Source organism: Festucalex cinctus, chromosome 14 (assembly GCF_051991245.1).
Source record: "Festucalex cinctus isolate MCC-2025b chromosome 14, RoL_Fcin_1.0, whole genome shotgun sequence".
In the NCBI taxonomy this organism is placed as follows: Eukaryota; Metazoa; Chordata; class Actinopteri; order Syngnathiformes; family Syngnathidae; genus Festucalex; species Festucalex cinctus.
In genome coordinates, this window is record NC_135424.1 from 18874680 (window position 1) to 18901415 (window position 26736).

Here is a 26736-nt window from a genome sequence, read left to right on the forward strand (position 1 = left end):
TTGTAAAGACGCGACACGCTGGGAACCTTGAGTCATCAGACATCTAAAGGGAACAACTGTGGAGGCCTGAAAATGACTTGTTTGCAAACTCCCACACATACAGTACATCGACAGTATAATGTACACCCCATTGACTAATCTACTAATCGTATTGCACAGAAAACAATGCAATGAAATATAGGAAACAAAATGCATTAGAAACAGTACTTTTGAGCTACATGTACATTACATACAACAAATGCATTTGCACTTGGAATAAATAAATAAATAATATATATATACACGGAACAAAAAATGAATCTTTGTTTGTGTGATATGCATACTGTAGCATCAAAAACGTGTGTGTCTGAGAGGTAGAACTCAACTCTGCCACGGAGAGGACTTAAAGTGGAAGTCAACCTTAAACATTTGACAATAATATGTCATGTGACCTCATTAGTATAAACATAACATTCTGACTAATATTACATTTGTGGAATATGAGTTATGAGGCAAAAAACAGCCGATTTAGTCCATTTCAGGGGACAACCATTTTGGCACTCGCTGTCGACTGTTTGAAGATGACATCACTGTTGCTCAGGGCTCAGGCAACAACCAATCACAGCTCACCTGTTTCCTGAAGCTAGCTGTGATTGGTTATCTGCGACCTGAGCAACATTGATGTCATCTTTAGTCGACAGCAAGTGGCAAAATGGCCAGCCCCTGAGAGGGATTAAAACAGCTGTATTTTGCTGTTTAACTCATTCCACAAATGTAATAATCACTCATTACAAAGCTATTTTTAGAATAGTGAGATCACCTTTAACATTATTATTGTCTAGAATATTTTTTTTGGGAGGGTGGGGGGGGGGGGGGGGGGGGTTGACTTCCCCTTTAAAAGAAAAAAAAAATCAGTTAACTTCGTAAGGGCACTTAAATAATATAGATTAAATACCATACATAATGAACATTGTCCCCCAAAATGGAATTCATTGTTACGCACAAATTTTGAAGCAAGTGAGTTAGTCTGTATTGTTCCTACATTCACACTGTTCTTTAACTAAAAAATTAAGAGCTAAATAAGAAAATACATTAGATTTACAGTATATGCAACACTAAAACTGAACAGGGGGGAAAACGGTTGACAAGTTAGGTGGCATAAGCTGACGGAAAATTTAGAATATGAGAAAGAGCAAGTATGCATTCATTTCCACATTTAAAAAATGTCCTTTACTTAACAGTGGATTCATTCAAATGTCTTACCCCACCCCTTCCCAAAAAATGTAATACAATATGCTGCGTCAGCATTTGAAAAATATATTAAAAAATAACAGTGCGGTGCTCGCAGTGCGCCATCCCACTGTGTCGCTGGAGCGAAAAGAAAACGTCAATGCAGAAATTTCAACGCCTCCCTTTCATTACAAACAATGTTGACATCAAAACATACTCTTGATTCTTTGCAGCAAAAATACAATAATAGTGATACAATTTAAAACCACAATCCTTTACAGTAGTATCGGGCAATAACAACAAACTGTACATTGAAATCGCAGCTCTACAAACTAACATGAGAACTTCCATTGGCCTATAAACCTTCCCATCTCAAACACTATGTAAGGTGCACTGACGAAAATTTATGCTTAAGTGTGTGTGTGTGTGTGTGTGTGTGTTTGTTATCTGCAACACGCCAGAGCACCAAGGGAGGTGTGGCTATCCAGACTGCTGTCCGTTTCCGAGGTCACCGTGGGGTCGCTGCTGGGGTCGGTGGGCTCCGTGGACATGGATGAAACGTCGTTGGCTGATGAGGAGGAGGAGGACGAGGAGGAAGGTTGAGGGGGGCTGTCAATCACTGCTGCACCTGTGCTGCGAAAAACACGTCAACGTATAGGTTTCATCGAAGTACACACGGTTCTGGGATTACTAGACCGCAGTCAGTGCAGGTACAAGTTTACAGGGAAAGAGAAGTACAATACAAGCCTTGACCACCAGGGGTGCGTGCAACATTGACATCCAATACACATGAAGAGATGGGTCAAAACTGCTCAGTAATCTGGCAGTATTAGACATTTATTCAGGGTTTTCTGTAGGTATGAGCAAGTTTAACCTAATGCTGTTTGTAATTTACTTAAAACAAATGTAATTTCTGTAATACTGTATATACACATACGCGCACACATATACTGTATACAGTTTGCATATTAGGACTGTCAGTTGATCAAATTTTGAAATCATAATTATTTGCTTGAGTTCCATAGTTAACTCACGATTAATCATGTTATGTCTGTTCTAACTGTACTATAAACTTAATTTTTCATACGCTCTCAAATACATCGTAGTAAGTAATTCATAGTTATTCGAAGTTAAAACTACATACTAAACAGTTAAAAGGAGTGTAAAACATCGGGTCAATCATACGTTTGTGATTAGGAGTATGATGATATATCAATATCGCGATAAATTGTACTTTGTCTCCCGATAGATTATCGACACGTCTATGCAAGTATCACGATATTTGTAGTTAATATACAGCCACGATAACGTCTCCATCGTTCATGACTTATTGAGCAATTACTTGGCGGGCCACTAGGGGGAGCGTGTCATATATAATATAATATAATATAATATAATATAATATATCTATCAAGTATTTATATTATTATATATTATTTATTTTTTTATTTATTATCTATTTTATATTATTATTTTATTATTAGTTTTATCGTAGATTATCATGGATTTATTACCTGAGCAATATATCGCTAATCACGGTATCATCATATCATGAGATAATCTTTATCGTGAGCCTTGTATCGCATATCATAGCGTATCTTGAAGTACCCAGAGGTTACCACCCCTATTTGTGATGAGGTAATTTTCTGCCACTAGGTGGGATTAGTGTTTCATGTTTGATATTGGTGACAGGAACATCACAGTTTTCTTTTCAAAATCAGACGACTTGGTATTGGGAACAAGAAGCAACTCATGGGCAATTTGTGGGGACTGTTAACTAATTGTAATTTACAATAAACAAAATAACCTGGAGTCCATGAGTTGCTTCTTGTTCCCAATATAATAATGATAATAATAATAATAATAATAATAATATATTTTTTTTATATCATATTTATTATTGCTAAATTTCATTATAGTGCCCTCTTTGCACAACATTGTATGTAAAATAAAGCATGAAAACAATGTTTTTCCATCAACTGTATTAACATTTTTAATGCCTTTGGACATATTTAATGCTTTTTATGTCACATACGGTATATGAGAAACTGCCTCCGTACTCTCATGACAGAGCCGTCTGACCTAAAGTTACAAAGATGACTCACCTAGCGGAGACGGCTGTCCTCGAATCACTCCATTTTTTGACCACTCCTCCCAGTCACTCACTTCCTTATAGATCAGCCCTACGCACGGCCAAGCAAAGAGGAAGAACTGATTAGTACTCGACACCATCTGGACCACTGTCTCTCTTTCCGTCCACCCCAGTGTGTTTTGCATTCTGCACACTCCAAACAGCATCATGTTTCTAATTTGGACAAGGCGTGTGATGGAGTGAGCCTTCTAAAATGAGTGCGGGGTCATTATCACCTGGTAGAGTTTAGGATGAGCTCATCTTGGACGCTCAAAAGAAAAGTAGCGCTTCTGCCTCACTACTCCCTCTCAGAAGACATTGAAAACCTTTCAGGGATTTCAAGACCGGCGTTTAATGATACTGTGATAAATGGACTACGAGGGCATAATTTGGAGTTTTACCAACTTGTGACATTAAATAGGAAAATAAAATGGCACTTACTTAGGCATCGCATATCTGTCCCTGTTTTGAGGTTCTGGGTTCAAATCATGTGTTCTATCTCTTGTGGAAATTCTGGTTTCTACCAAAATTCCAAGACTATAAATTTTAGGTTCAAACCTACAGCCCGTGACGACAAACTGACATTTTTCACTAAAATTAACCGTTGCCAATTTTGTTCACTGAAGGATGCACTGATGACACACTTAAATGACATTCTGGCTGTTACTCAGGATTTGATGTTAAAAAAAAAGAGAAAAAAAAGAAGAAAAAAAAAGTCATTTTTAAGAAATTTCAGATTACTCTGCAATTAGACAGTAAAAAAACAAAACAAAAAAAACACACAATTATTTCATTACTTACACACACAAAAAAGGAAATACATACCGTTATTTATATCTTATTAGGCAACGGACAAACTGGTCCGGCCCACTTGTGATTAAATTTAGGGCAAAGTGGCCCCTGAATTAAAATGAGCTTGACACCCCTGGTCTAATTTCCAAAGGAACTGATGTATGGATAAAACATCAAGCTATAGCAGAATAGACTCCCTACATTTTGTCACGTCCCGTTCTTTTATAATTGACAGTAGAAAAATGTAGGTTTGCCAAAATACAGCCATTTCTCCCATGGACTCTGAAACTGTGTTTATTTCGTATAAAATGGGGCAATGATGTCATCTACCGGTGGTTGGGCATCAGTAAAGTTGTTTCCAAGTTTGACATTTACTGTGGAGCATAGTCAGATTAGTCCCCAGTTATCCCGGTTCTAAAAAATACAATTGACAAGTATACTTGTCAAAGGCAGTGAATGAGTTAACATGATTCTTAAGAGGAAAATAACTTTGAAATTAAACAACCGCCATCAGTGGATGGTTTGTGTTTTGAAGGCTCTACTGATTACTGATTGATACACATCCTTCAAAAATGTATGTTTTTAAATGGTTAATCACACTTGACGCTCTTATTGTGTGGAAAGGCTTTGAAAAATTTGTCATCACACCTTTCCACTCCTCCACGGTGTGCTCCCTCTCATCCAGCTGCTTGTCAAGGACCTTCGGTGGTGGCTGAGGATGACAAAATGGCTCAATAAGAATCTTGAATAATACAAAAATGTGTGTTGCGCAGTAATACCTACCGCCTCCACTTCAGCTGGGTCGTACCAAACGTTGATGTAGGGGTGCTGCAGGGCCTCATCTACAGATATGCGCTTGGAGGCATCGATCACTAACATCTTAGATAAGAGGTCTCTTGCTTGGCTCGCTGAAGGGAAGAAACAAACAGCTACGTTGTTGCACTATTGATCACGTAAGGTGCGAATTATCCCTTGATACGCTGATAATCGATAACAGAAGAAAGCAGCACCTTTCAGTTTGTTGTGATCGGAATCAGCGGGGAAAAGAACATCCGGGAAGAGTTTCTCAAAGGTGTATCCAGCGTAGCGTGGCCTGTTTTCCACGTATGTTCTTACTGACTGGTTAAGCTTCATGAGAAAGTCCTGAGATGGTGTGCCTAGCTGCTCGATGACTTTGTTCCATTGGTCAATGTCTGACGTGTGCGTATTAAGGAAGAAGATCCACATACAAGCTCATTGCACTCCATACATACAATATTCATGCACATATTGGTGTTTATATACTCAACTACAGATTGGGTAAACTCTTTCAGGTTTGAGGCAATTATTTGTTCATTACATTTGTACCTTTTTAGACATATAGTAAACAGTATTACTGTTATGCAGTATCACAATGTCAGGTGAAACTGGAGTGGTAAACAAAATGACAAAAAACAAGGCAGAAGGAGTGGAACAAATAAATTGTGTGGATCCCCTCCCTGAAACATAAACATGGAGTGTTTGCATCAGACTCTACTGAAGCGCTAATCTGGGTTAAAGATGTCTACTCATTACATAATAATCTTAAATCCGGCACAGGGAACTTGTTTAAACACACAGAAAATCTCCACACTTTAATTAATCTAAGAGACTGTTTAGCCAAAGGTTTATGCGCTTTGGTGCTGCTGTTTTGGTCAATAATGGCTGTAGCATTGACATTCATTTGGACTACTATCCCATGTGCACAAAAGAACAATTTAATCCCATTGTGTGGATATTTATAAACTGCAATAACAGTACAGTTAAAAAAATAAAAATAATAATAATAATAAAAAAAAACAGTTCTTCTTACCTATCTGTTCGGATATGGCATTAACTTAACCTAAGTGGATGACGCAGTCGACAACTAATTGGCACATGGCACAAATCCACAATGTTGTGTGAATACAGGTTTACAATACAATCCAGGCAGCTACCCATTTTGCAGTATTGCTCCATAACAGACTAATTGTTGGTTCATCATTATGGCAAAATTTGAAATGAAAACAGTTAATAAGTAGCTATGCTATTTTTTTCTCAAGAGCTTTCAGAACATTGAGGATGTAATGAGACAAAATGACCAAACAGCCAATGAAACATCTAATCAACAGACTATAAGATATGGCCAATTTTAGTGTATGTGCAATGAAAACATTAAGCCATAAACAATGTTTATTGAGTTGACTTTGGAATATTAAACATTCCGGGTCAAATTGACCCATTTTAAGAGTGACAAAATGTGAAAATATTAATTATTTTATTTTAGCTATGAAACGTCTTAACACATTAAAATTGTTTACTTTTACAATTGTAATTGAATTGTTAAAAAAAAAAAAAAAATCATCTTTTTTTTGTTATTAACCCCCTACAAACCTACAAAATAGTAGTTCTATGCCTTCTCAATTTGAATGGTTCGCTTTGACATATTTTTAATTCAAATGGCTACTAATGTTTATCTGAATGCTTTCGGAACATTGTACATAGCCTGGGTCAAACTGACCCATTAAAGTTTATGAACTACAAATTGGTAGTTTTTTGCAATTAATATTACAACTCCAACAGACCATTAAAATGGTAAATTTGGACAAATTTGCACTGAAAACTGGTAGTGAGCTATAATTCATTATCAGGGTGCTTTAATGACATTAAAAACAGTCCAGGTCAAACAGACCCGTTCCAAAGTTAAAAATTACATATAGAAGTATTTCATTATGAAACTTTAGTTGTTAAAAGTGGTTCATGTCAGATATTTCCAATTAAATTGTTTATAATGTTTAGGTGGATGCGTTTTTAATCATTAAATATAGCCTGGGTCAAATTGACCCAGGAACATTATTGCTGTTCCTGGGAAACCAACCTAAGGAGGGTGAAACTGCAATGTTATGCTACGTTGCAACTGTATTAAACTGCTACAATAAAGCTATTTGACATTAAAGTATACGACAATGTCATTCTACAAGCACAGTGACGGTCACAGTAAAAATGTGGATGTGGATGGCAAGGGGCGGAGAGGATGTCGAGGCAAGTTGGAGGAAATGGTGTCAGGTCTCTTCACGCTGAATGAAGCAATGATGCATTGGAGCACAAATGATGGGGGAAGGATACGATCAGTGCCGGGGAACAACACACTTCCCCTGATCATCTCGGCCACTATGCAGCCCATTGACCACACATCCACTGGGAGTGGACGTTCAGATGATACAGGGGTGGACATGCAAACAAAGGAGTCACAGCAAATAAAAATAAATTAAAATCAGCAAACATGAGACAAATGGAGGTAATGACCTTGACGTGGTGTGCAGTAATGAACATCATTACATACAAGCAGTGCATGCAGGATGGATTAAACAACAGAAACAAATTACTATGCTGCAAAAAAATGGTCTTGAAAAACAAGCCAAAAAGTTCATGTTAATTTAATTAAGTCATGTTAATTTAACTAAAATTATCTGCCAAAGGAGGATGAAACAATGACGTGGCAATATTTTGAAAATAAGTTACCATAGCAAGCCTAAAAAAAAAATCCACCGAGTCTGTCCTATATAGTTCTAATATCACACAGACAAAATAAAATAAAATAAAATAAAATAAAATAAAATGAAATAAAATAAAATAGGAAAAAGTACTTGGACGAAAGTGAAATTCTACTGCCAGGCAATAATTAATATCTTGACAGACAAGGAACAAGCATATTTTGGCTTGATTTGAGATACCTGGTCTTGTTAGGTTTTAGTTTTTGCAGTGTTAGTAATGATGCAAAATAAACAAACAATTTAAACATTTGACAAATAGAATATCAGTGCGACCAGACAAAGTGGAAGCCATAAGGATACAATCCCGTCCTGGGAAAAGGATTTTATGGCGAACCATTTCAGCCAGTATGCAGCCCACAGACCAAATATCCACTAGTGGTTAAGTAAAGAGGAACACACCATAACATGTTAGACCATTCGTTGCTGGTTAGTGAGCTTGTGGCAATTTTTAAAGAGCAACGCAAAGAATTCATTCTTCTTAAGGGCAAAGTGATACTGTGTTATGTTATGCAATTCACTTTTAATGCCAGAAAAACGGACAGGAGCCGATGCAGCGAGGAGCCATACCGTTAGCTTGGTAGCCCATGCCCAAGATGACTTCAGGTGCTCTGTAGTAACGCGTCACCACGTAAGGCGTCATGAGGAGACCCGTGGCAGCAGTTCGAGCCAGGCCAAAGTCTAAAATTTTCAGAGTGCAGTCTGACTTCACCACAATGTTGCTGGGCTTGAGATCCTGAAGAGACGGAACAACAGTCAGCCAGCAACCAGTGACGTTCACAAGAAATGCACAAGTGAAAATAAGAATTGAAAAGAAGAATAAGAATATACAAAATATATAAATAATATAAATGGAAATAAAACAACATAAGTTAGATTAAATACATATACATAAATATACAAATGTAAAAAAAAAAAAAAGTCAATAAATAAACAGAATTATCAAAAATAACTGGGGAAATAAATACAAAAATATCTAAATAGAATTAAATATCAATCAATAGATGAAAGCGCCCTGCTCTCATATTTATTTCATGCTGCAGACAATGTCAGCATGAAATACACAAGTTAGGGCACACACTTAGGACCACCCTCTCATTTGAATAACATATCCTTGCGCATTCCATGCTGACGTTGACTGCAACATGAAATAAATAAAGGTGAGCAGAGCGTTTTTATTTATTGATGTATATTTAGTTCTATTTAGTTTTTATTTATTTCCACATGTATTTCTTTTTTATTTTTTCATTATTTTACTTAAATTTACATTATTTTTTGTATTTATTTTTTAAATTAGATTTTTTATAGATATTTTTATTTCGACTTTTTTTTTTTTTGGGGCTGTTTTGGTCCTCCATATTTCAGAGTTGGGCTATAAAAAGAACTACGCTCAATTGACTCTGTCTTTTGAATGACATTGAATCTATGAGTAAAAAAACGCCAGCGTAGAAGAATATGAATCACCCAGTGGGAGATCAACAGGATGAGATTCATCTAAAAGTGTGCCAGCTGTGTCAAATATTGCATTGGGCTTAAGGTCGCACTCACACTGAGTCATTTCTATTGTACCAAGCTTCGTCAAGCATTGGTATTTCATGAATCCTCCCTTCCACTGGACTTCATAATAGGATGCGGACTTTTCGTGGCCTTAATTGTGGAACACACAATTCTGATTGGCCAAAACTTACCCTGTGAATGATGCCGGCAGCGTGGAGGTGTTTGATGCCGCACAGCATCTGATAGAGCAGATAAGACAACCTCTCGTGGTCCAGCTCCATCTGAATGACCTGGCACAGGTTGGCATCCATCAGCTCCATTACCAAGTAGCTGGAAATCAATACAAACAATTATGGAGGAAAATGAAATTGCTACGCTTTGCTAAAATGTACCAATGCTCTTAAAAGAAAACAAAAATGAGCCACTTACACATCTTGAAATTCTTCTAATGATTTTTGGGGTGTGAAAACATTTAATAGGCCGATGATCTGCGGGTGAAAATGAATGAATTAGAAATTGGAATTTGTAATAAATCACATATGGCTTTGTCTTTTCCCAAGGGGAGGACATTTGCACAACATGACACTGAATTATTGCAACTTTCCTAACTTTGTAGCTTACTTCATGTCATCTACATTTTTTCTTTTCCTCAAAATGGAGGTTATCATTGGTGTATGGAAAGGCTTTAATTTTCTGGATTGTTTCGAGTACATTATGTAACATCATTTGGTAATATTTATGGGGAAATGATGCATCATGAAGCTTCGTGAAGCACTTACATTTTTTTTACTCCTCTAGATGGTGCTGTTGATTTAAAAATAAAGGCTAATACCATGGAAAGTGATTCAATTTGCACTGCATCTTTAAACCCAGAAGAGAGGCGTCAAAAACATGTGTTTCATGAGTTTCTATGAAGCATCATTTGTCCATCACTAGTGATAATCAACTGGCACCACAATAATGCATAAGGAGATTTGCATACGTACATTTTTGTGATTGACACATTTCATGAGGACGAGCTCTCTGAAGGCCCTCTTGGCATGCGTCTGGTTCTGAAAGGGTCGGCTCAGCTTCTTGATGGCGACATTTCTCTCCAGGACTTGATCGTAAGCGGAGCTAAAGAACAACAAGGACACAAACAGCTCAGGTCGCTTCTGCTATGATTGGGAAACAAGTCTTAAATCAAGTCAAGGACAGGCATTTTACTTAAGGTAAACAACTGCTTTTGTAATATTTTTAATGAGTTGGGAGAATGTTCTATGATCATAATATAGAAACTGGGATGGTCTGAACTCTTGTTTTAAAGGCAGTGTTGTATTTGCAAAAATTATGCATAGATGAGTTGTGTCAAAGCATGGACATTGTCTGGCAATATATGCGTAATAAATAAATAAATAAATACATACATACATAAATAAAGTAGTTGAGGCCACAACCAACAATCACAGTCACTCACCACACAATTCCCTGTGCTCCCGATCCAATGGGTCTCAAGTTCTGGTATCGCTTTAATACCGTGAACGTCGAGTCTCCGACGTCGATGCTGTAGAATTCCTTTTCTTTCTTGTTTTTATTCATGGCAAAATCGTCAATCGCTGCTCTCTGTGCTTCCAAAAATGTCCTCTGTGAGCACACAAGGCAAATCGGAAACAAAGGAGAGAAATTACAATCTTTGTAGCCAAGGAAGCAGTTTTGAAGCAAAGCTTGCAGAATTACAAATGAGGGACGAGAGCTGCATTTACGTCTCGGCGGTTGGTCAGCAAACGCTGTAAAAGGGAAGTCTTGATATCATCAGCAGTGACGGCCGAAGGGCAAAGCGCCGCGAGGTCAACTCCATCACACTAAACATCACTCACGCAACTGAGCTCGGGACCTCTTGTATGCACAAATTTAAACTAACTGCCAGTTTGGTTATCAAACTCAAACAGTGTCATGGTGTACCTACGCATTATGTATGTGCACCAGCTAACAAGGGAACTTTCAAATTAGGTTATCAAAGATGTAGTTACATATCTAAAATCTAAGTACTTTCTAGATGTCATAAAAGCAAAAATGTCAAGACTTGAAAGCAGCTGTATGAGTCCAGTAATCGAAGAAAACCACCCTCCCTCCCTACTTCCCGCTCCTCCACTCTCGCCAACACGCAGTCCATATGAGGGATATAATTGCCAGAGAAAAATGACTCAGCTCTCAGTCTGTTCGTCCGACGTCACCAAGACGTCTGCAACATCCGCCTCGCTCATCACATGAAAATAGACATGCTTGTGTAACACCAAACAACAATTAAGCACCATTGCAGCACCTTGAGAGAAGAGGAGCCTGATGGGACTACTACTACTGAGGTCATTATAGTCGTTTGGAACAACAACAATCCATCACAGTGACTGAAAGTCAGGTCAGTGCAGGAAGACAATGCCAATAGTCTTTAGTATAGCTCCACACTTCTGTGTTGGTATGAATGCCTTTGCATTGTATGTTATCTATCTGTCTATACAATTTGCAAACACATTATTAGGTACACCTGTAAAATCACTGCCATTTCATCCATCCTGCCAACAAATTACATATGCTGCGCTGGTTATCAACAAGTTACAGGGTGGTTGTTGCAGTTTCATTGTTAACCCACCCAGCACCATATCTGTAATATATTTATTGACACAATTGAATAACTAAATTTAAATTATGTAACCTGTAGCCTGTAACCTGTATGTAATCTGTAGGTTGCAACACCAACTTCCAAACCCATTCAATTTCTATAATGAGCTGGAGGCTGGGTCATCCTTGGACTGTTCGTCAGCTAATCAAAGGCTGAAAGATACAAAGCAAATAAAAATGGAGAGTGGTGACCACAGGGAACTTTTTTTTTTTTTTTTTTTTGTCTGTACAGTACTACAATAAGGTGTAATTGCGCATCCACTACAGTAGGTGGCAATGGTACTCTCATTGTCTGCAAGTGTGCAAGGAGCACCCAGCAAAACGTTTTCTTCTCCTGAAGGGGGGCATAATAACAAAAAATAATTGAGAAGTACTGTCCTAAAGTCTAGTCACATAGGCACTTAATGACAGTGTCACGTTATTGCAACAAATTCACATCAACCTTGTTTTTATTTCAGTTGTCTAAAATGTTGTTGAATATTGTCTTGAAAATGTACATTTTTGATGACATGACACAATACAAAGCAATTGCTCGATATGTTATAAAAGGAAGCAGTCGTTTCATGATTCATAATAGAATAAGAATACCATTAAGGTACACATTTTTCATTTTAAGGAGGTGAATGAATGGGTTCCTCATCATCGCACGGATTAACAAGGGTAGCCACTTCCATTGCGAGTTAACCTTGGCCACATGACCCCCCACCACCAGCCTGGCAGCTCCTCGCAGGAGGTTGCAGGCAAACCGCAGCGGGAGAGTAGTAGCCATGCATGAACATACATAACACAAGACCGAGCACACATTATTGCCGAGGGAATGACTCCCATGTCGCCATACGACGGGCCTGCCTTTAACGGGCGTTTCTTCGTGTGCCTGAATGCTGCGTTCGCGGGTATAAGGTAATAAATAAAAAGGGAGAATTGGCGAGCAAATACGTCGTACAAAAGCGTCTGAACATGTAAATGACACATGACCCTCCCCCCACGACCAAACAATAAGCAGGTCCGTGAAAGGAGCATGAGCCGGAGAGGGAGGTGGGGGCTTCTGATCCCCATCTTACCTCGTCGTGTAGGTGGATCCCAGCGGTGAGACGAGCCGCTAGAACGTTCCGGAGCAACGGACGGTGCGTGTGTGCCGCCGGTCAACGCTGATCGATTACGCTAGGCGCCTTAAAAACACATGACCTCACCCGATCCACTTGCCTACGTTTCCATACGCCTGCTGCTACTGACAGGCCGAACAGCAGCGGGGAGGTGCACGGCGCATGCGCTACACACGTCACGGTCCCACGAACACACCCATCTCCATCAGCTCTTCCTTCCGTTTTATCCATTTATTATCCATTTATCTATCTTACATTTTTTTACAGTGTACTCCACACTAAATACAACACTAAACGCATACTTAGTAGAAGAACAAATGTTACCTTTTTGGCCACCAAACTTGGCACAGAAAGACAAAAAACGGTTCATTTTGACATATTTGCAATGAAAAGAGCTAATAAGGAGCTATAAAAATGTTTCTCTGGAGCAAATAACGGGTCAAACTGAACCAATTGTAAAACCACATCATGTTTATTGGGTTGCTTTTGGAATGATAAACAAATCCACCCATTTAAGAGTGGAAAAAGTCTAAATATTAGTTTTTTGTGTGTGTTTTTTGTTTTTGCTATAAACCTCCCCCCATTGAATAACTACAACTATAGCATTTTATATTGAAACTTGTTTAAAATTGTTAATTTGAAATACTTGCAATGAAATCGGTTGATAATGTTTATTGGGAAGCGCTTTTTATCATTAATATAGCCTGGGTCAAATTGACCCGGAAACATTATTGCTTTTCCTGAGAAACCTATCACAAACAAACAGCATCCACTACTACGCTAGTTACACCTGCACTGCATCTAATTCACAAAACGCGATCTCCACTACTGTAGTGAGCCACGAGATGGCGCCCAAGCCAAATTGATGGCTTGGGGGCCCCAATCAGTTGCCTGTTTGCCTTGTGACAAGCAGTCTGACCCCCGAGCCTTGAATTTTTTGAGCATTGGATCTGCTTTGTGCAGCTCGGTGTATGTAACGCGGCATAGTCGTCCAATCATCCCTGCAGCCAACTCATTCTTCCCCCGCGGTACCCGCTGCGCATGATGCCCCTGCAGGGTCTGCAGAGAGTCGCATAGGAGCGCCACCTGGACGTCCCGGTGCAGACTCCCGCAGTAGGAGCTGTCTCTTCTTACCCCTTGTTCCAAGAGGGTCCGCAGTGTAATGATCATTGTGCCGGAGCGCACGCAGGCGGCCAGGCAGGCAAGCAGGCAGCCCCTGGCCGAGCTGGTTCGTCCTTCCCGGGGCTCCTGAGCACCTCGGCGCCGTTAGACGGATTAGTTACATCGGCGTGGCAGATCTCTCGCCTCCCGCTATTGGTGATTCTGACTTGCCGCCGTCAAACCGCGAGGGCTGATCCAATTATGTGTTTAGCGTCGAGGTGCTAATAATAGAGCAAATTACAGGTTAAGAAAAAAAAAGTTTCAGGTCTTGGAGGAGGCGGTAAAAGAGCAATTGAACAGGGGCTCCATGACCGCTTTCACGCCGCCAGCCTGGAGGTCCACGCCGAGGACGAGCCGCATCATCCCGGGGAGACGTCGAGGCAGCAAAGCGATGATCGGGAAGATTATTTTGGATGTTTGGTGGTGGGAGAATTGAAGACAAGCACACACAACAACACTGCTGGGTTACATATGTGACCACTGACCAGGTAAGCCTGCGGTAGCAAGCATCTCGCTTGAAATTGAACCCTCTTTGTGAGATTTACCTTGAAGGATGACTCTAGCATCAGGCCCGTTATGTTGTCATACATTGTTACTAATAATGGGAAGTTCGAGGCCCGACATCCAAGATAGTTGTCGTTTTCTAAACAGCAGCATCTCTCCTGCGTGTGTGGCTGCTGTTTTGCTTGTAAAGCATATTAAGGATGTCAATAACGTGGTAGCTGTTGGCCCAAATCAATATGCCACACTGTAGACATCTTGAGTATTAGGATATAACCCCTGAAAAGTGCAGGAGCAGGTAAACAGAATGCCATGGGGTGGAGTGGTGGTGGTGGTGGTGGTGGGGTTAAAATAATGTTTTAGAAAGTCACGATTAAGACAGCCAGTGTATGCATGTGTTGGTCTCATCTTCAGTGCACTTTTTAAATTAGTATGACTTGCAAGGAAGCACCTTGTGAGGCATAGGAACAAACAACTGACATAAAAGTTATTCTATTTATTTATTTATTTATTTATTTATTTATTTATACTGTTCTGCTGCTGTTGTTTACTGACAGTCCCTGTGACATGAGTAAGAATTTAATAGTGGCCAAAGTAATCAGGTTACAGTTAGGGGTGTGCTCAAAAAATCGATATGGCAATATATCGTTGCGGGCCTCATTACAATACACGTATCGATACGCAGGCGTCAGTATAGATATTTTTTTTTTACTTTAAATAGGCAGGTAACGTTTGCCTTTGCAGCTTGCATTGTACCTAAAAAATAAAAACCAGCAGCGTCTTTGAAGTTAATTGCCTTCAATTAATGCAAAAATAGCTCACCAGAGATTGGACACTGTGTCTTGCTAAGAAAAATTAAAGCAGAGGAAGATTATCAACATTTCTTTACTTATAAACTTAACATGGCACGTGTCTCAGTGTACCAATTTTCCTATATTTTGTTTAAAAAAACGAAATAAAATGTGTCTTATGTTGGATACACATGTATCGCAATATGTATCGTATTGTGGCCCCTGTATCGTGATACGTATCGTATCGTGAGGTTGGCGGCAATACCCAGCCCTAGTTACGGTAATGTTAGGATTATAACAACACTGCCATTGGACAAGTGAAAGCAGGTGTTCCCAAACTGTGGGTTTGGGTCTAAAAATGGCTTGCTGGTTAGTTTTTATTGGGTCAGAGAAAGACACTGCAAGCTATTCTATTACACATCAATGAGACACACAATTCATTGGCTTTTTGACTGTTTGTTATAAAATCACATTCTGTGTTATAAGATTTTGCTGAGTATACCCTACATGAATGCTTAAAAAAAACATTGGTTGAATTTACTCAATTTTATTTCATCAAATGGTTGCATGAAATAAAATCATCTGAATTCAGGTACTGTACAGTTTTTAAGTATAGACTCTACGTCTACTTTAAAAACAAAAATTCAGCGCTTTTTTTATTTTTATTTTTTTAACGTATGACAATACTGGGCAGCACAGTGACTGACTGGTTAGCAGGTCCGCCTCCAAGTACTGCGGACGTGACATCGAGTTCGGGCTTCGGCCTTACTGGGTGGAGTGGAGTTTGCATATTCTCCCCGTGCCTGTGTGGGTTTTCTCCGGGTACTCCGGTCTCCTCCCACATTCCAAAGATATGCATGATAGGTTAAATGAATGCTCTGAATTGTCCCTCGGTGTGATTGTGAGTGTGGTTGTTTGTTTGTCTGTGTATACCCTGCGATTGGCTGGCAACAAGTTAAGGGTGTACCCCGCCCACTGCCCGAAGCCAGCTGGGATTGGCTACAGCGCCCCTGCGACCCTTGTGAGGAATCAGTGATTAAGAAAATGGATAGATGACAATACTTTATGTACTTTTGAGGAACCAAAGTTAATAGTTATTCTTGATCCAAACATGTTCAAGTTACAGGAACCAAAACTCAGTACTATATGGTCATTGTCAGAAAATAGTACAATTCTAATTAAACAAATGCAAGCCAAAAGCCTTTGCTTGGTTTGTATTGTATTTGATCAGATTTATATTTTTAAAAAAGTCCTATGTATTATTTAATTATGTCATAAGAAATTCCAATAATAACGTTTGATTTCTTCGGTCGCTGCTTTACAAGCATGAGATGGCACGCTACCAGGGGATCATGTCATTCAGCTACACCTCCCTCACAGCCAGCCGGAGGTCACAAGAAAGCCTATTAGGATTTGGGAACAGCAGAGACAGCAGTGGCCAGAGAAACTAATAGATTAAGATAGTAGACACTGTAGCACATGTGAGGTTGCGAGCCATCCATTATTGTGAATCAGGGCTGTGTTTGTGTGTGCTCAGGTGACACGCCTGGAATGTGTGCAGGATGAGCAGCACATTCGTCACATTAGCGGAAGTACTGGAGGCCCGAGGGGGGCCTCTGCTGGAGGAGGAGGTGTGGGCCCTGCTGCTGGCCACTGCAGTGTGTTTATTGGATGCCTCCGATAAAGGTAAATCACCATCCAATTGGATATTTATTATTCATGGCTGCACATGTATCACCATGCTCCTGGACTACTTCTCACGCCTCTTTTGCATGAAGATAAATTGGTGTGTTTTTTTCCCCCCCAGGTCAAAACAATATGTGCAATATCATAAGCCCTGCCTCCTTGCTGCTGTCCGCTACTGGTAGCTTAGCGTTTAAGAACTGTGGCCTATCAGAGGAGGCGTCGACCTTCACTGCTCCAGAGATGCTGCAGGGCCGTGCCAGCTTAACCAAACCTGCCATAGAGAGGGTCAGTGCACACGTCACCATCAAACTTCACATCACTGCAGGCATAGCTACACATCATTTTAGTCTTGCGCAACAACCTTTTGTTGTCAACCATTCCAATGAAACAGTTAAGTTAGCATGCCATCTAGTGGCTCAGTATGGATCCTGCCCTTCTCAGTCACCATGGAGGTCCCAAATTCAACTACTGCTTTGAATCCCTTATTCAGTCCAAATTTTGAGTATTGCTGTTGTTGGAAAGTGGCAAAAGATGTCACGTTATGAGATACTATGACATATGTAAATTACATTGTAAAAAAAATATTCATACAATTCACAATTAAAATGTCTCATGAAGTTATCCAATATCACATACTGTAAGTGGTCCAAAAATGTATCTTTGTTCATCTATCTTTGCTAGTACAATTACCAGTGTATCTGTCATTATTTCAGTATGTGTACTTTTTGTGATATTTTTTGTTTGCTGTTGTTTAGGGAAATTTTTAAAATATGTGTCTTAGCTCAATAAAGGTTGGTAAACACTGCCCAGGAAACCACATTTGGTAACTAGAAGGTAGTACAGTATAGAATCATGTGATTTATTTTACTCTATCAGAAAATTAAGGCAATGATAAATTCTGAATTTATGGAAGGAAATCCATTCTGACAATTAGAAACGGATAGTGATTTATTAATTTTTTTAAAGGGTTAGTAAAGAGACATCATGTAAATAAAATAATGTGCCATATCTTTGTGGGTTAAAGAATTTAAAATTTGATATGTTTTCTTCTCGTTGATTTTTGCTGCACAGATGCTGGTGTATTCTCTGGGTATGACCCTCTACTGGTCAGTTGATTTTCACCTACCTCAAAATCAGGTGGGCTCTCTACATCCAGAGCAAAGAGTGGAATAAAATACATTCCATCCAGAAAGAATTCACAGTGCTTTGCTTTTCCCACATTTGATGTTTCAGCCTTAATCTAACATGGATTAAATTATATTAATCAGATGCAGAAAACAGGTGAGGTGTGATTGGTCATTATCTGACCCTTGAGCAACTTTGATGTCATTTTCAGTTGACAGCAGGTGGCAAAATGGCCGCTGCCCCTAAAATGGATAAAAACAGATGAAATTTACTGCTTAATTCATATAAAACAAACGAATCAAAGAAAACAAGTCATTCATTTTCATTCATTCATTCAAAGGGTGACTCAAGTCTGACTCAAGTCATGTCAAGTCATGTGAAAACCCCATCTCTGTTATTCTCAGCTTTTTCTCAACACTACAATAAAAACTAAAAAAAAAAAACTAAAAAAAAATCTAGTTTTGAATAAGGTTTTAAAATTGTGGAAAAAGTGAAGCGCCGTGAATTTGCACCATGCTGTAGCCTGTACAGGCATAACATACATTTTACATCCCCTGTCAGCCAGTCCAGTTGAGCGACCACCTCAACAGCCTCCTCCTCAGCATGTGCGAGGACGTGTCCCACCGCAGGCTAACTATCAGTTCCATCCTGGAATCCTGCGAGTGTCGTCAGAAAGCCTCCAGCCTGCCGCCATCTGCCGACGTCATCAGGCAGCTGGTGGAGGAGGTCTTCAGTGAACCGGTCAGTCCGCAACACATGGATCATTTTCTCTGTAGCCTGTTTTCTCACATGGCCCTTCTTCCCTCAGATGGATCAAGGCTCTGACAGCAGCTTGCCTCTTAGTGGGCGGAGCCAGATGATCAGAGAAAGGCTTCATGGTGAGTTAGTGCCGGAATTGGTTGCCGTTAACAAAATAATTAACAACAAAATAAGTGATATACATGGTGCAATGACTTTGAAACCACTTAACATATTAAATCAGGCATGCCTAACTACAGTGAATAGTAGAATATGAAATATTCTGTTACTGTATCTCATCTTACCGTAGTTTAGTTAGGTACAATGTAAGCCAGATAGTTTGTTGCTGTCATTACTACCTGTTAGTGATGACTCACTCATATTACTTCTACGATAAACCGCCCTTCGGAATGATACTGTGGTCAAAATAAAGTGAGCCAAGCTTAAAATAATAAATGTATTAAGATTGTTAGTAAGACATGACAGGAAATGCAATGAAAGATAGTTGGCTTTCCATAATATTTGCAGAAATTTGACATCAAATAATTTTGTTTACAGTCTTCCCTCGCTATAACGCGGTTCACTTTTCGCGGCCTCGCTGTATCGCGGATTTTTTTTAAGTGCAATTTTGCATATTTTTTTACAGTAATATACCCATTTTATAAAATTTATGAAGGTTTGAACATTGTCAGTGTTTGAACAAGAGAGAAATGTGAGAACATGTAAATGCCTCAATGAGAAAAGTGTATAAATTGTGCGGTCGGGGATTTTAGAGCCTTAAAACATTTATAAGAGTTGTAAAACATAAAGCTAACTACTTCGCGGATTTCATTTATTGCGGGTATTTTTTGGAACCTAACCCCAGCGGAAAACGAGGGAACACTGTATTCTACAAATGTCGTCTTGACCTAACGAGTGTTCGGGTCGACAGGATTAAAATCTTAACCTAAAGCGAATGTTGGATTAGATTCTTGCTAGAGACAGTAATCAGACACAGACTGTGCTTTAACCTCACCTTCGTTGAAATAAAAATACATTCATCATCATCATCATCATCATCATCATCATCATCATCATCATCAAATCTAACCTGTTTGACAGGAAGGCGAGGGCCATTTGCAGATTTCAGTGAAGGTTGCCCAGAAAGGAGAAGATACTCGACAGACTCGGACTCAAAGTCAGGTGAATTCATGTTGTCCACGGAGGACTATGTTATTAAACCTATCCATATGTCAAAATTCCAAAATACTGATGATTACACCAAATAAAATCATAATATGTTATGTGAATGTATAAGTAAGGTGACAGTGTTGTGGAGCATCCGAAGTTTAGCACAATCTGCTATGGGACAATGTTCAGTAATTTGAGAATAAATATTTTTCCCATTGAAAATAATGAATTATTATTATTATTATTTTTAAATGACTGTTTTCTTGTGTGTTCAAACACACAAAATGCATTTTCAGTGCTTGTTAATGTCATCCTTTATCCCCAAAAATAATAGTAAGAGAATAACCATTAGATACTGCGATTGGCTGGCAACCAGTCCAGGGTGTACCCCGCCACATGCCCAAAGCCAGCTGAGATAGGTTCCAGCACGTCCCGCAACCCTTGTGAGGAATAAGCGGTCAGGAAAATGGATGGATGGATGGATGGATGGATGGATGGATGGATGGATGGATGGATAACCATTAGATATTTTATTAGATTACAAAATGACTTTTTTGGTAACACCCTGCGTACTGTGTACTATACTACATGTTAATTTGGCGTTCTTCCGCTTGAAGCCGTGCTTCCAGGGTGTTTACCTCAAAGATCTTGGAAACATCGACCAAGAAGCTCACCCACACCTTTGTACCAGTCATCTTTAGAAAGGCAAGTATTGTATTCCATTTTGCCTATCTTGCATGTTGGTCTGTGTTGACTGACCTTGAATCCTTTTCAACTTTTCCACACCCGCCTCTCCCCTTCCCGCAACTCAGGCTCCCGCGAAGGGCTCGTCACAGGGACAGCACCTGCAGTTGGCTCGGCCGGAGCCCCCACCACGACGTCTCTCCCAAGACATCGGGCAGGTCTCACAGTCCTTCCATCACTTTCAGCGAGTCCTCCATCAGCCTAAGCCAGAGGAAAGCTAAGGTAAGAACAAATAGTTTGTAAAAAGGTGTTCGTAGGCTAACATACTGTACATGCATGTAAGGAGGCTACTATGATTATTGTACTTATCATCTGCTCTTTTTCTTACCAGGCATTAGGTCCAGAGTTTATCCGAATGGCTGACGAACAGCAAATTGTTCTTGAGCTTCCGGGATCTATTGTGGTAAAACAGCCTATATTTCTTACATGCAAGACTGATCAGCATCAAATCTAAAGTTGGCTATCACGTCTTGTGTTTCCTCTGCAGTCGAGAAAGGGCCGCCTGTGTTCGTCTCAGAGGGAAGTGACGGTGGTGCTGCCGAGCGGACAGTACGCGGTGGTCCGCTGCGATACCAAGTCCCGTGCGAGGGATGTGTTTGACATGGTGGTGGCTCATGCTAACCTAGTGGAGCACTTCTACTTTGGTCTTGCCTTTCTCGACGGTATGCATTGATGCATGTATGCATGGATTAGGCCAAGTGACGAATGTGCTGTGATATGGATTTTTCATTGAAATTCTGTAATACTCAAGTCGTGAAGTAAATTATAGTAGTGTTTTTTGCCTTTAAGGTCAGGCATTAGTAATTTAAAAAAATGTTATATGCATACCATGCAATAGATTTAGGGATGGGCAATGGCAGGTATCAGTATTGGACCGATATCCGGTCTTATTTCAACGTATTGGTATTTGCAACGGCGGCCCCTCTTGTGGCCATTTTATGATCACTAACTAGAAATTAGAATTTAGAAAAATAGCAAATTGCCATTAAATTCATGACATTAAGGAAGGATTCTATATTTGGATATCATCACCTTTTTAAAATAATTGCCTAAGTCATTTTTTTTCCCCAAAATTTTTTTTGCCTAAGGCATCATCTCTTCATGATGCAAATGATTACATTTTTTTGTGTTTCCTGAAAACATGACTTAGGCAATTATTTTACGTAAGAAGGCATCGATATAGGTCTTTCTTTAAAATCATCTATCATTGTTTTTTGGGGGGGAAATGTTATGTACCAGTATCAAAAGTACTAGTTGTTGACAACATTTAATGGCTTTTCAATTATTAGATGAGAAGCATGTCAATAATTATAGCAGCACAAGTGATTGATTTTTTTTTGTTCATCTATAGTTGTTTGTTTAAATGTTAACAAGAAAGGTTTGAAAGTTTTGTTTTGTTTTTCAAACAACCTTGCAATTTTTTAATCTGTGATGATAAAAACAAATAATTTGTCTTTTTGACCTTTATTTTGTTTACTTCTTTTATTTTGTATGTGATTGTTTTTATCTGTGTGATCAATTTTATCTGTGAAGCACTTTGTGACTTTTTGTCTGTGAAAGGTGCTATATAAATAAAATTGACTTACTCACTAAATTATTTTATTAAGAAGTATGAAACCAGGTGCCAGGTATTATTAGAATGTGTATTCTGTTGTTTTGGCATTGTTATAGTCTTAAAGGTCATCAATGTATTAAACTTAACATATTGACATATTTTTGGTGAAAGTAATCCAAAAGCAACAAGGAAGTAGTGCAGTAATATTGTAATCTTAAATCAATATTTTCAAATGACAGCAACTAGTAATATGTATAATGTCTTGGAAGCCCAACACTTGTGAAAATTGTGTACAAAGAAAGATTTGTTTTCATCATATTTTAAGCATCTCCTTTCCACTCTGCAGATGATGAATATTTTTTTCTGGACCCGGAAACAAAAATCTCCAAAGTTGCTCCAGATAGTTGGAAAAAGGGACAAATACTTTCCTTTTTGGTGTTCCTTCGAGTCAAATTTTTTGTGGACGATATCGCCTTTGTTTTGTAAGTAGTGGGTGCAGATTGTGCTTCTTGCAGAATTTTTCACCTGTTTCTTTTCTTCTCCAGGCACAGACTGACTCGTCATCAGTACTACTTGCAGATACGGAAGGATATCTTAGAGGATCGCATGTACTGCAACGAGGAGACTGGCTTGTTTCTGGCTGCCCTCGCTCTGCAGGCTGAATTTGGGGATTACATGCCAGAGGTACCGGACGCAACAACAACACATCTGCTTTACCATTTGGATTTGGTTGTCATATCTGTGCATTGTTTCTCCTAGTTGTATGCAAAAACTTACTACCAGCCAGAGCACTATTTGTCCAAGAGAATGCTTGAGAAGCTGGCTTTGCCCAATGTGAGGGATGAGCTGCCAAGACTGCATGCGAGGCATGTCCCGATGGGACCCGAAGAAGCGGAAACTGAGTATCTCAAAGTGCGTTTAAGTTCAGACAATGACACGGCACTATCTCTGCTTTTAACTAACTAAATGACTTCTGATCAGATTGCCCAGCAACTACCAGAGTACGGGGTTATGTTCCATCGAGTGGGCAGAGAAAAAAGGCCTTTGATTGGTGAATTGGTTTTGGGAGTCTGTGCCAAAGGAATCATCGTGTATGAGATGAAGAATCAGGTCCGGACTGTCACCAGGCGCTTCCTCTGGAGGGAAACAGACTCCATTTCCACTGGGGTAAAAAGAATTATATCAGTTGATAAAATGTGAGCGCAAGAAGTTATTTTGGGACTATAACACAGGGGAAGACATCAGAGCAATACTCAACTTTGATTTGAATCTATTTGCAGAAATAATCCTGATTTTCGGAAGTTATATTTAGAAAATGAATATCTTACATTTAACTTTTCATAGAGTGTAAATGTGCAAATCTGTAAATAATGTACACCGGTGCATTGTGAAGCGCTTTGAGTGTCCTACAGAAATGCGGCATATAAATCTGATGCATTAATATTATTATTATCATGGCTGGAAAAGAAAAGAAGCTAAGTTGACTATAAAATTAGTTGACATTAAAAAAAATAAATAAAACATTGTCTCGAAAAGGGGGCGGGGCAATTACCCGAGAAATTAATTACCTAATCAATAGGATAATCAAATGTAAAATCATCAGTTAGTGACAGTGCTAGTTATTATTAATAATGACATTCATTAATATGGAGACCCTAATAAGTCATTTTCACAATTAGTAAACAGACAAATAACACTATTTCTATAAACCTCTTCCATTGTTTACATTTTCCAATGATCACAATGTTCACATTTTTAACATCATAGCCAGAAGACTACAGATGGAAAATAGCCTAGCTAATTCTGACTTTTTTAATTAATTCATGAATTTCTATTTTATTAAATTGCACTGTCCCCTTTTAAATAAATCAATGTAAATCACAGTGCATTTTTGAGGGCTACCTGGTGCCTGATATACAGTACAGTATGCATAAAAAATAGATATAATTCATTTTAATTTGCACCAGTCAGAATAACATGTAAACAAAATTTGTAAAAAAACAAAAACAAATGTTCCTCCAAATTATGTTCTTTTTTGTTTTTTTTGTTTTTTTTGTTTTGTTTTTCAAACAAAACATGCCATTTTTTCTGGAATAAATTACATCTCTCGAAAAGAAGAAAACAAATGACACTGTGCATGCTTTTGTTGGACAGTGACAACAAGCACTAGCATTACTGTGTGAATGGTTGTTTTATTAGCATGCTTGTGTTTAAACAACGTAAAATCCATTCTTGATTCTGTGTGATAATCTGTTTCTATTACCCAGCGCCGTAAACTGATCATCGAATGTGGCGGACCGAGTGGTAAAAAGCACAGTTTTATAACGGAGAGCTCAAAAATAGCACAATACCTCCTCAACCTCTGCTCCGCACAGCACAAGTTCCACAGCGAGATGACGTCACGACAACTTAACCACAGTATGATGCCAGGTAAAAAGACTGACAACAAGCAGACAAAGAATTACTCTTAAAATGACACCAGCTAATCTGTCTCAACCCCACCCCCACAAGATGAAAACATGTCCGTCTATGCGGGCTGTAACTTGAACCTGAAGCGGATCTCATGCTCTGAGGGCATGCTGAACCACGTCGGTTTAGCCCCGGGTCAACCGGACCCGCTGTCCAAATCTTGCGAGGACCTGAGCGCCAAGCTGGAGGCTCGACTCCGCCATCAAAGAGAGATGAGGCGGGAGATGAGCAGGGAGCTGAACAGGGAACCTCCGGAAACGGGAGAACTCAGGGATTTGAAAGAGCGTCCCTACTGGAGGTAATGACTATATCATTTTCCGTCACGTTGCAAAATTAAAGTGTATTTCTTCTTTGTATTTTAAAGTACACCAGAGTCGATTCCAAGAATGATGTCCAGTGTCTCACTGCAGAAAGACTCCGATACTTCTTCTTCTATACGAGGTGAATATTTTTGACTGATGGCTTTTTCCTATCCTTTATTCCTACTTGAAACAAAATGGGAGTACAAAGGAAGACGGTAGTATCAGAACTGTCACAGAGTCAGGACGGCGGCAGAACAAACCAACTGTGTTCACGCACACAACAGCGCAAAACACAATTCTTAAAATGCGCTACGCTGCACGGGTCTGCGGAAATACCAAAACTTAGTCTAGTCCGCCCCTGCGCAGATTTACAATGCACCTCAAGCCAGGCTTGCACTGGGCATGAAAATATTGTTCTTTGTTTGGTGGAGGTAATGATTTTGGTGTTGTTTGTTTAAATCAATTATAAAATTTATAAACCCTTCATTCGTGTTAGCTTATTTTTAAGTGGTATCGATGATTACTACGATCAGGTTTGCCACTTCTAAAATATTTCATTGAACCTTATGCTTTATATACTGTAGGTGGAAAGTATGGTTACACTTCACAAATTAGCAGCTAACAGAAATAATATTTACATTGTTTCGTCAATTTGTCATTTCTGTTCAATATTTACAGTTGACACACCCACTAGGTCTCCACCAGAGAGAGAAATTATCTGCGTAAGCCTCAAGAAGGATCCCAAACTTGGCTTTGGTGAGTTTTCCACACAGCATAAAGCCATGAGCAGTCATGTCAAATTAATACGAAGAGACACTTACTTCATTCTTTAAATGAGGAATTTTGTCTGTGACTCCGCTTTGGTCTCCTTGCAGGCTTTGTGATTGTAGGCGAGGACAGTACAGGTAAGCTCGACCTTGGTATATTCATTGCTTCCATTGTGCCAGATGGACCTGCGGACAAAGATGGACGGATCAAAGCAGGTAAGAGTTACCAAGTACATGTAACTTCCTTTGGACGTAAACTATAAATGAGATGAAATGATTTTTTTTCTTTCCCATCAGGTGGACGTCTCATTTCCCTAAATAAGACCAGTTTGGAAGGGGTAACATTCAGCGATGCTGCTGCCATCTTACAGAGTAGTCCTGAGGAGGTGGAGCTAATCGTGTCCCAGCCCAAACGTAACATAAAGCTATTAAACCCAGATTTTATTGTTCATAAATGTATCACAAATTGTGCCGCCAATGTGGTTATTTTTTTTCCATGAGCAGAATGCCTGAAAGACAGCAAAAACTCCCTGTGCCAAAGCACACTGGGCTTGGCACTGGAGAGGAGCTTTGGCTCTCAGACCACCTTAAGTGGCACCGAGTACCGACACGCCATGGATGAATTAGAGGAGGCCATCACTCTGTCCAGCATGGCCACGCCCAAGCAAAATAGGAAGCTTCACATTCCTGTGGTGCGAATACATGACGCACAGGTTAGTACGATAACGTGGAATTGTGCTTTTAGGCTAGGTTATAGGAAGCTTTTTCCTATCTGGACCATTTCAGTTTTTA

At 39.3% G+C, this 26736-nt stretch overlaps 2 protein-coding genes across 6 annotated transcripts in view; one reads left to right on the forward strand and one right to left on the reverse strand.

Annotated features, from left to right (window-relative positions):
- Window positions 1-840: 840 nt before the first annotated feature.
- On the reverse strand, window positions 841-14258 carry mapk8a (mitogen-activated protein kinase 8a). 5 transcript variants are annotated; one of them, XM_077495943.1, is made up of 12 exons: window positions 14070-14258; window positions 10634-10800; window positions 10164-10293; window positions 9607-9665; window positions 9369-9507; window positions 8251-8416; window positions 7256-7327; window positions 5143-5325; window positions 4916-5040; window positions 4781-4844; window positions 3315-3392; window positions 841-1837 (listed from the first exon to the last, which is right to left on the reverse strand). In XM_077495943.1, the coding sequence occupies exons 1-12, from the start codon at window positions 14103-14105 to the stop codon at window positions 1653-1655; spliced, it is 1404 nt and encodes a 467-aa protein (XP_077352069.1). In that variant the 5' UTR covers window positions 14106-14258; the 3' UTR covers window positions 841-1652. The 5 variants fall into 5 exon arrangements, with proteins under 5 accessions (XP_077352069.1, XP_077352068.1, XP_077352070.1 ...); XM_077495942.1 differs by lacking the exon at window positions 7256-7327 and adding an exon at window positions 7984-8055 and having other exon boundaries at window positions 14070-14257; XM_077495944.1 differs by lacking the exons at window positions 7256-7327; window positions 14070-14258 and adding exons at window positions 7984-8055; window positions 12894-13134.
- ptpn20 (protein tyrosine phosphatase non-receptor type 20) overlaps window positions 13854-26736 on the forward strand; it is a 34027-nt gene continuing 21144 nt past the window's right edge. Inside the window, exons 1-22 of the mRNA XM_077495941.1 lie at window positions 13854-14584; window positions 16926-17074; window positions 17196-17359; window positions 18146-18211; window positions 18761-18940; window positions 19008-19077; window positions 20039-20119; window positions 20725-20812; window positions 20920-21073; window positions 21183-21254; window positions 21339-21513; window positions 22753-22888; window positions 22952-23090; window positions 23166-23318; window positions 23388-23573; window positions 24674-24836; window positions 24918-25173; window positions 25240-25316; window positions 25856-25933; window positions 26053-26160; window positions 26242-26358; window positions 26449-26657. Of these exons, the coding sequence (XP_077352067.1) occupies window positions 16951-17074; window positions 17196-17359; window positions 18146-18211; window positions 18761-18940; window positions 19008-19077; window positions 20039-20119; window positions 20725-20812; window positions 20920-21073; window positions 21183-21254; window positions 21339-21513; window positions 22753-22888; window positions 22952-23090; window positions 23166-23318; window positions 23388-23573; window positions 24674-24836; window positions 24918-25173; window positions 25240-25316; window positions 25856-25933; window positions 26053-26160; window positions 26242-26358; window positions 26449-26657 (2796 nt within the window). The 5' untranslated portion in view covers window positions 13854-14584; window positions 16926-16950. The remainder of the gene's footprint in view (window positions 14585-16925; window positions 17075-17195; window positions 17360-18145; window positions 18212-18760; window positions 18941-19007; window positions 19078-20038; window positions 20120-20724; window positions 20813-20919; window positions 21074-21182; window positions 21255-21338; window positions 21514-22752; window positions 22889-22951; window positions 23091-23165; window positions 23319-23387; window positions 23574-24673; window positions 24837-24917; window positions 25174-25239; window positions 25317-25855; window positions 25934-26052; window positions 26161-26241; window positions 26359-26448; window positions 26658-26736) is intronic.

Excerpts from the sequence above, each read along its gene's own strand:
- mapk8a (XM_077495943.1), bottom strand. The coding sequence starts at position 14,105 with ATGATCATTACACTGCGGACCCTCTTGGAACAAGGG. Across the intron at positions 10,801-14,069 it reads GGACCCTCTTGGAACAAGGG|AGGACATTTTTGGAAGCACA; the intron begins GTAAGAAGAGAC and ends GTGTGCTCACAG. Across the intron at positions 1,838-3,314 it reads AGGACAGCCGTCTCCGCTAG|GTGCAGCAGTGATTGACAGC; the intron begins GTGAGTCATCTT and ends TTCGCAGCACAG.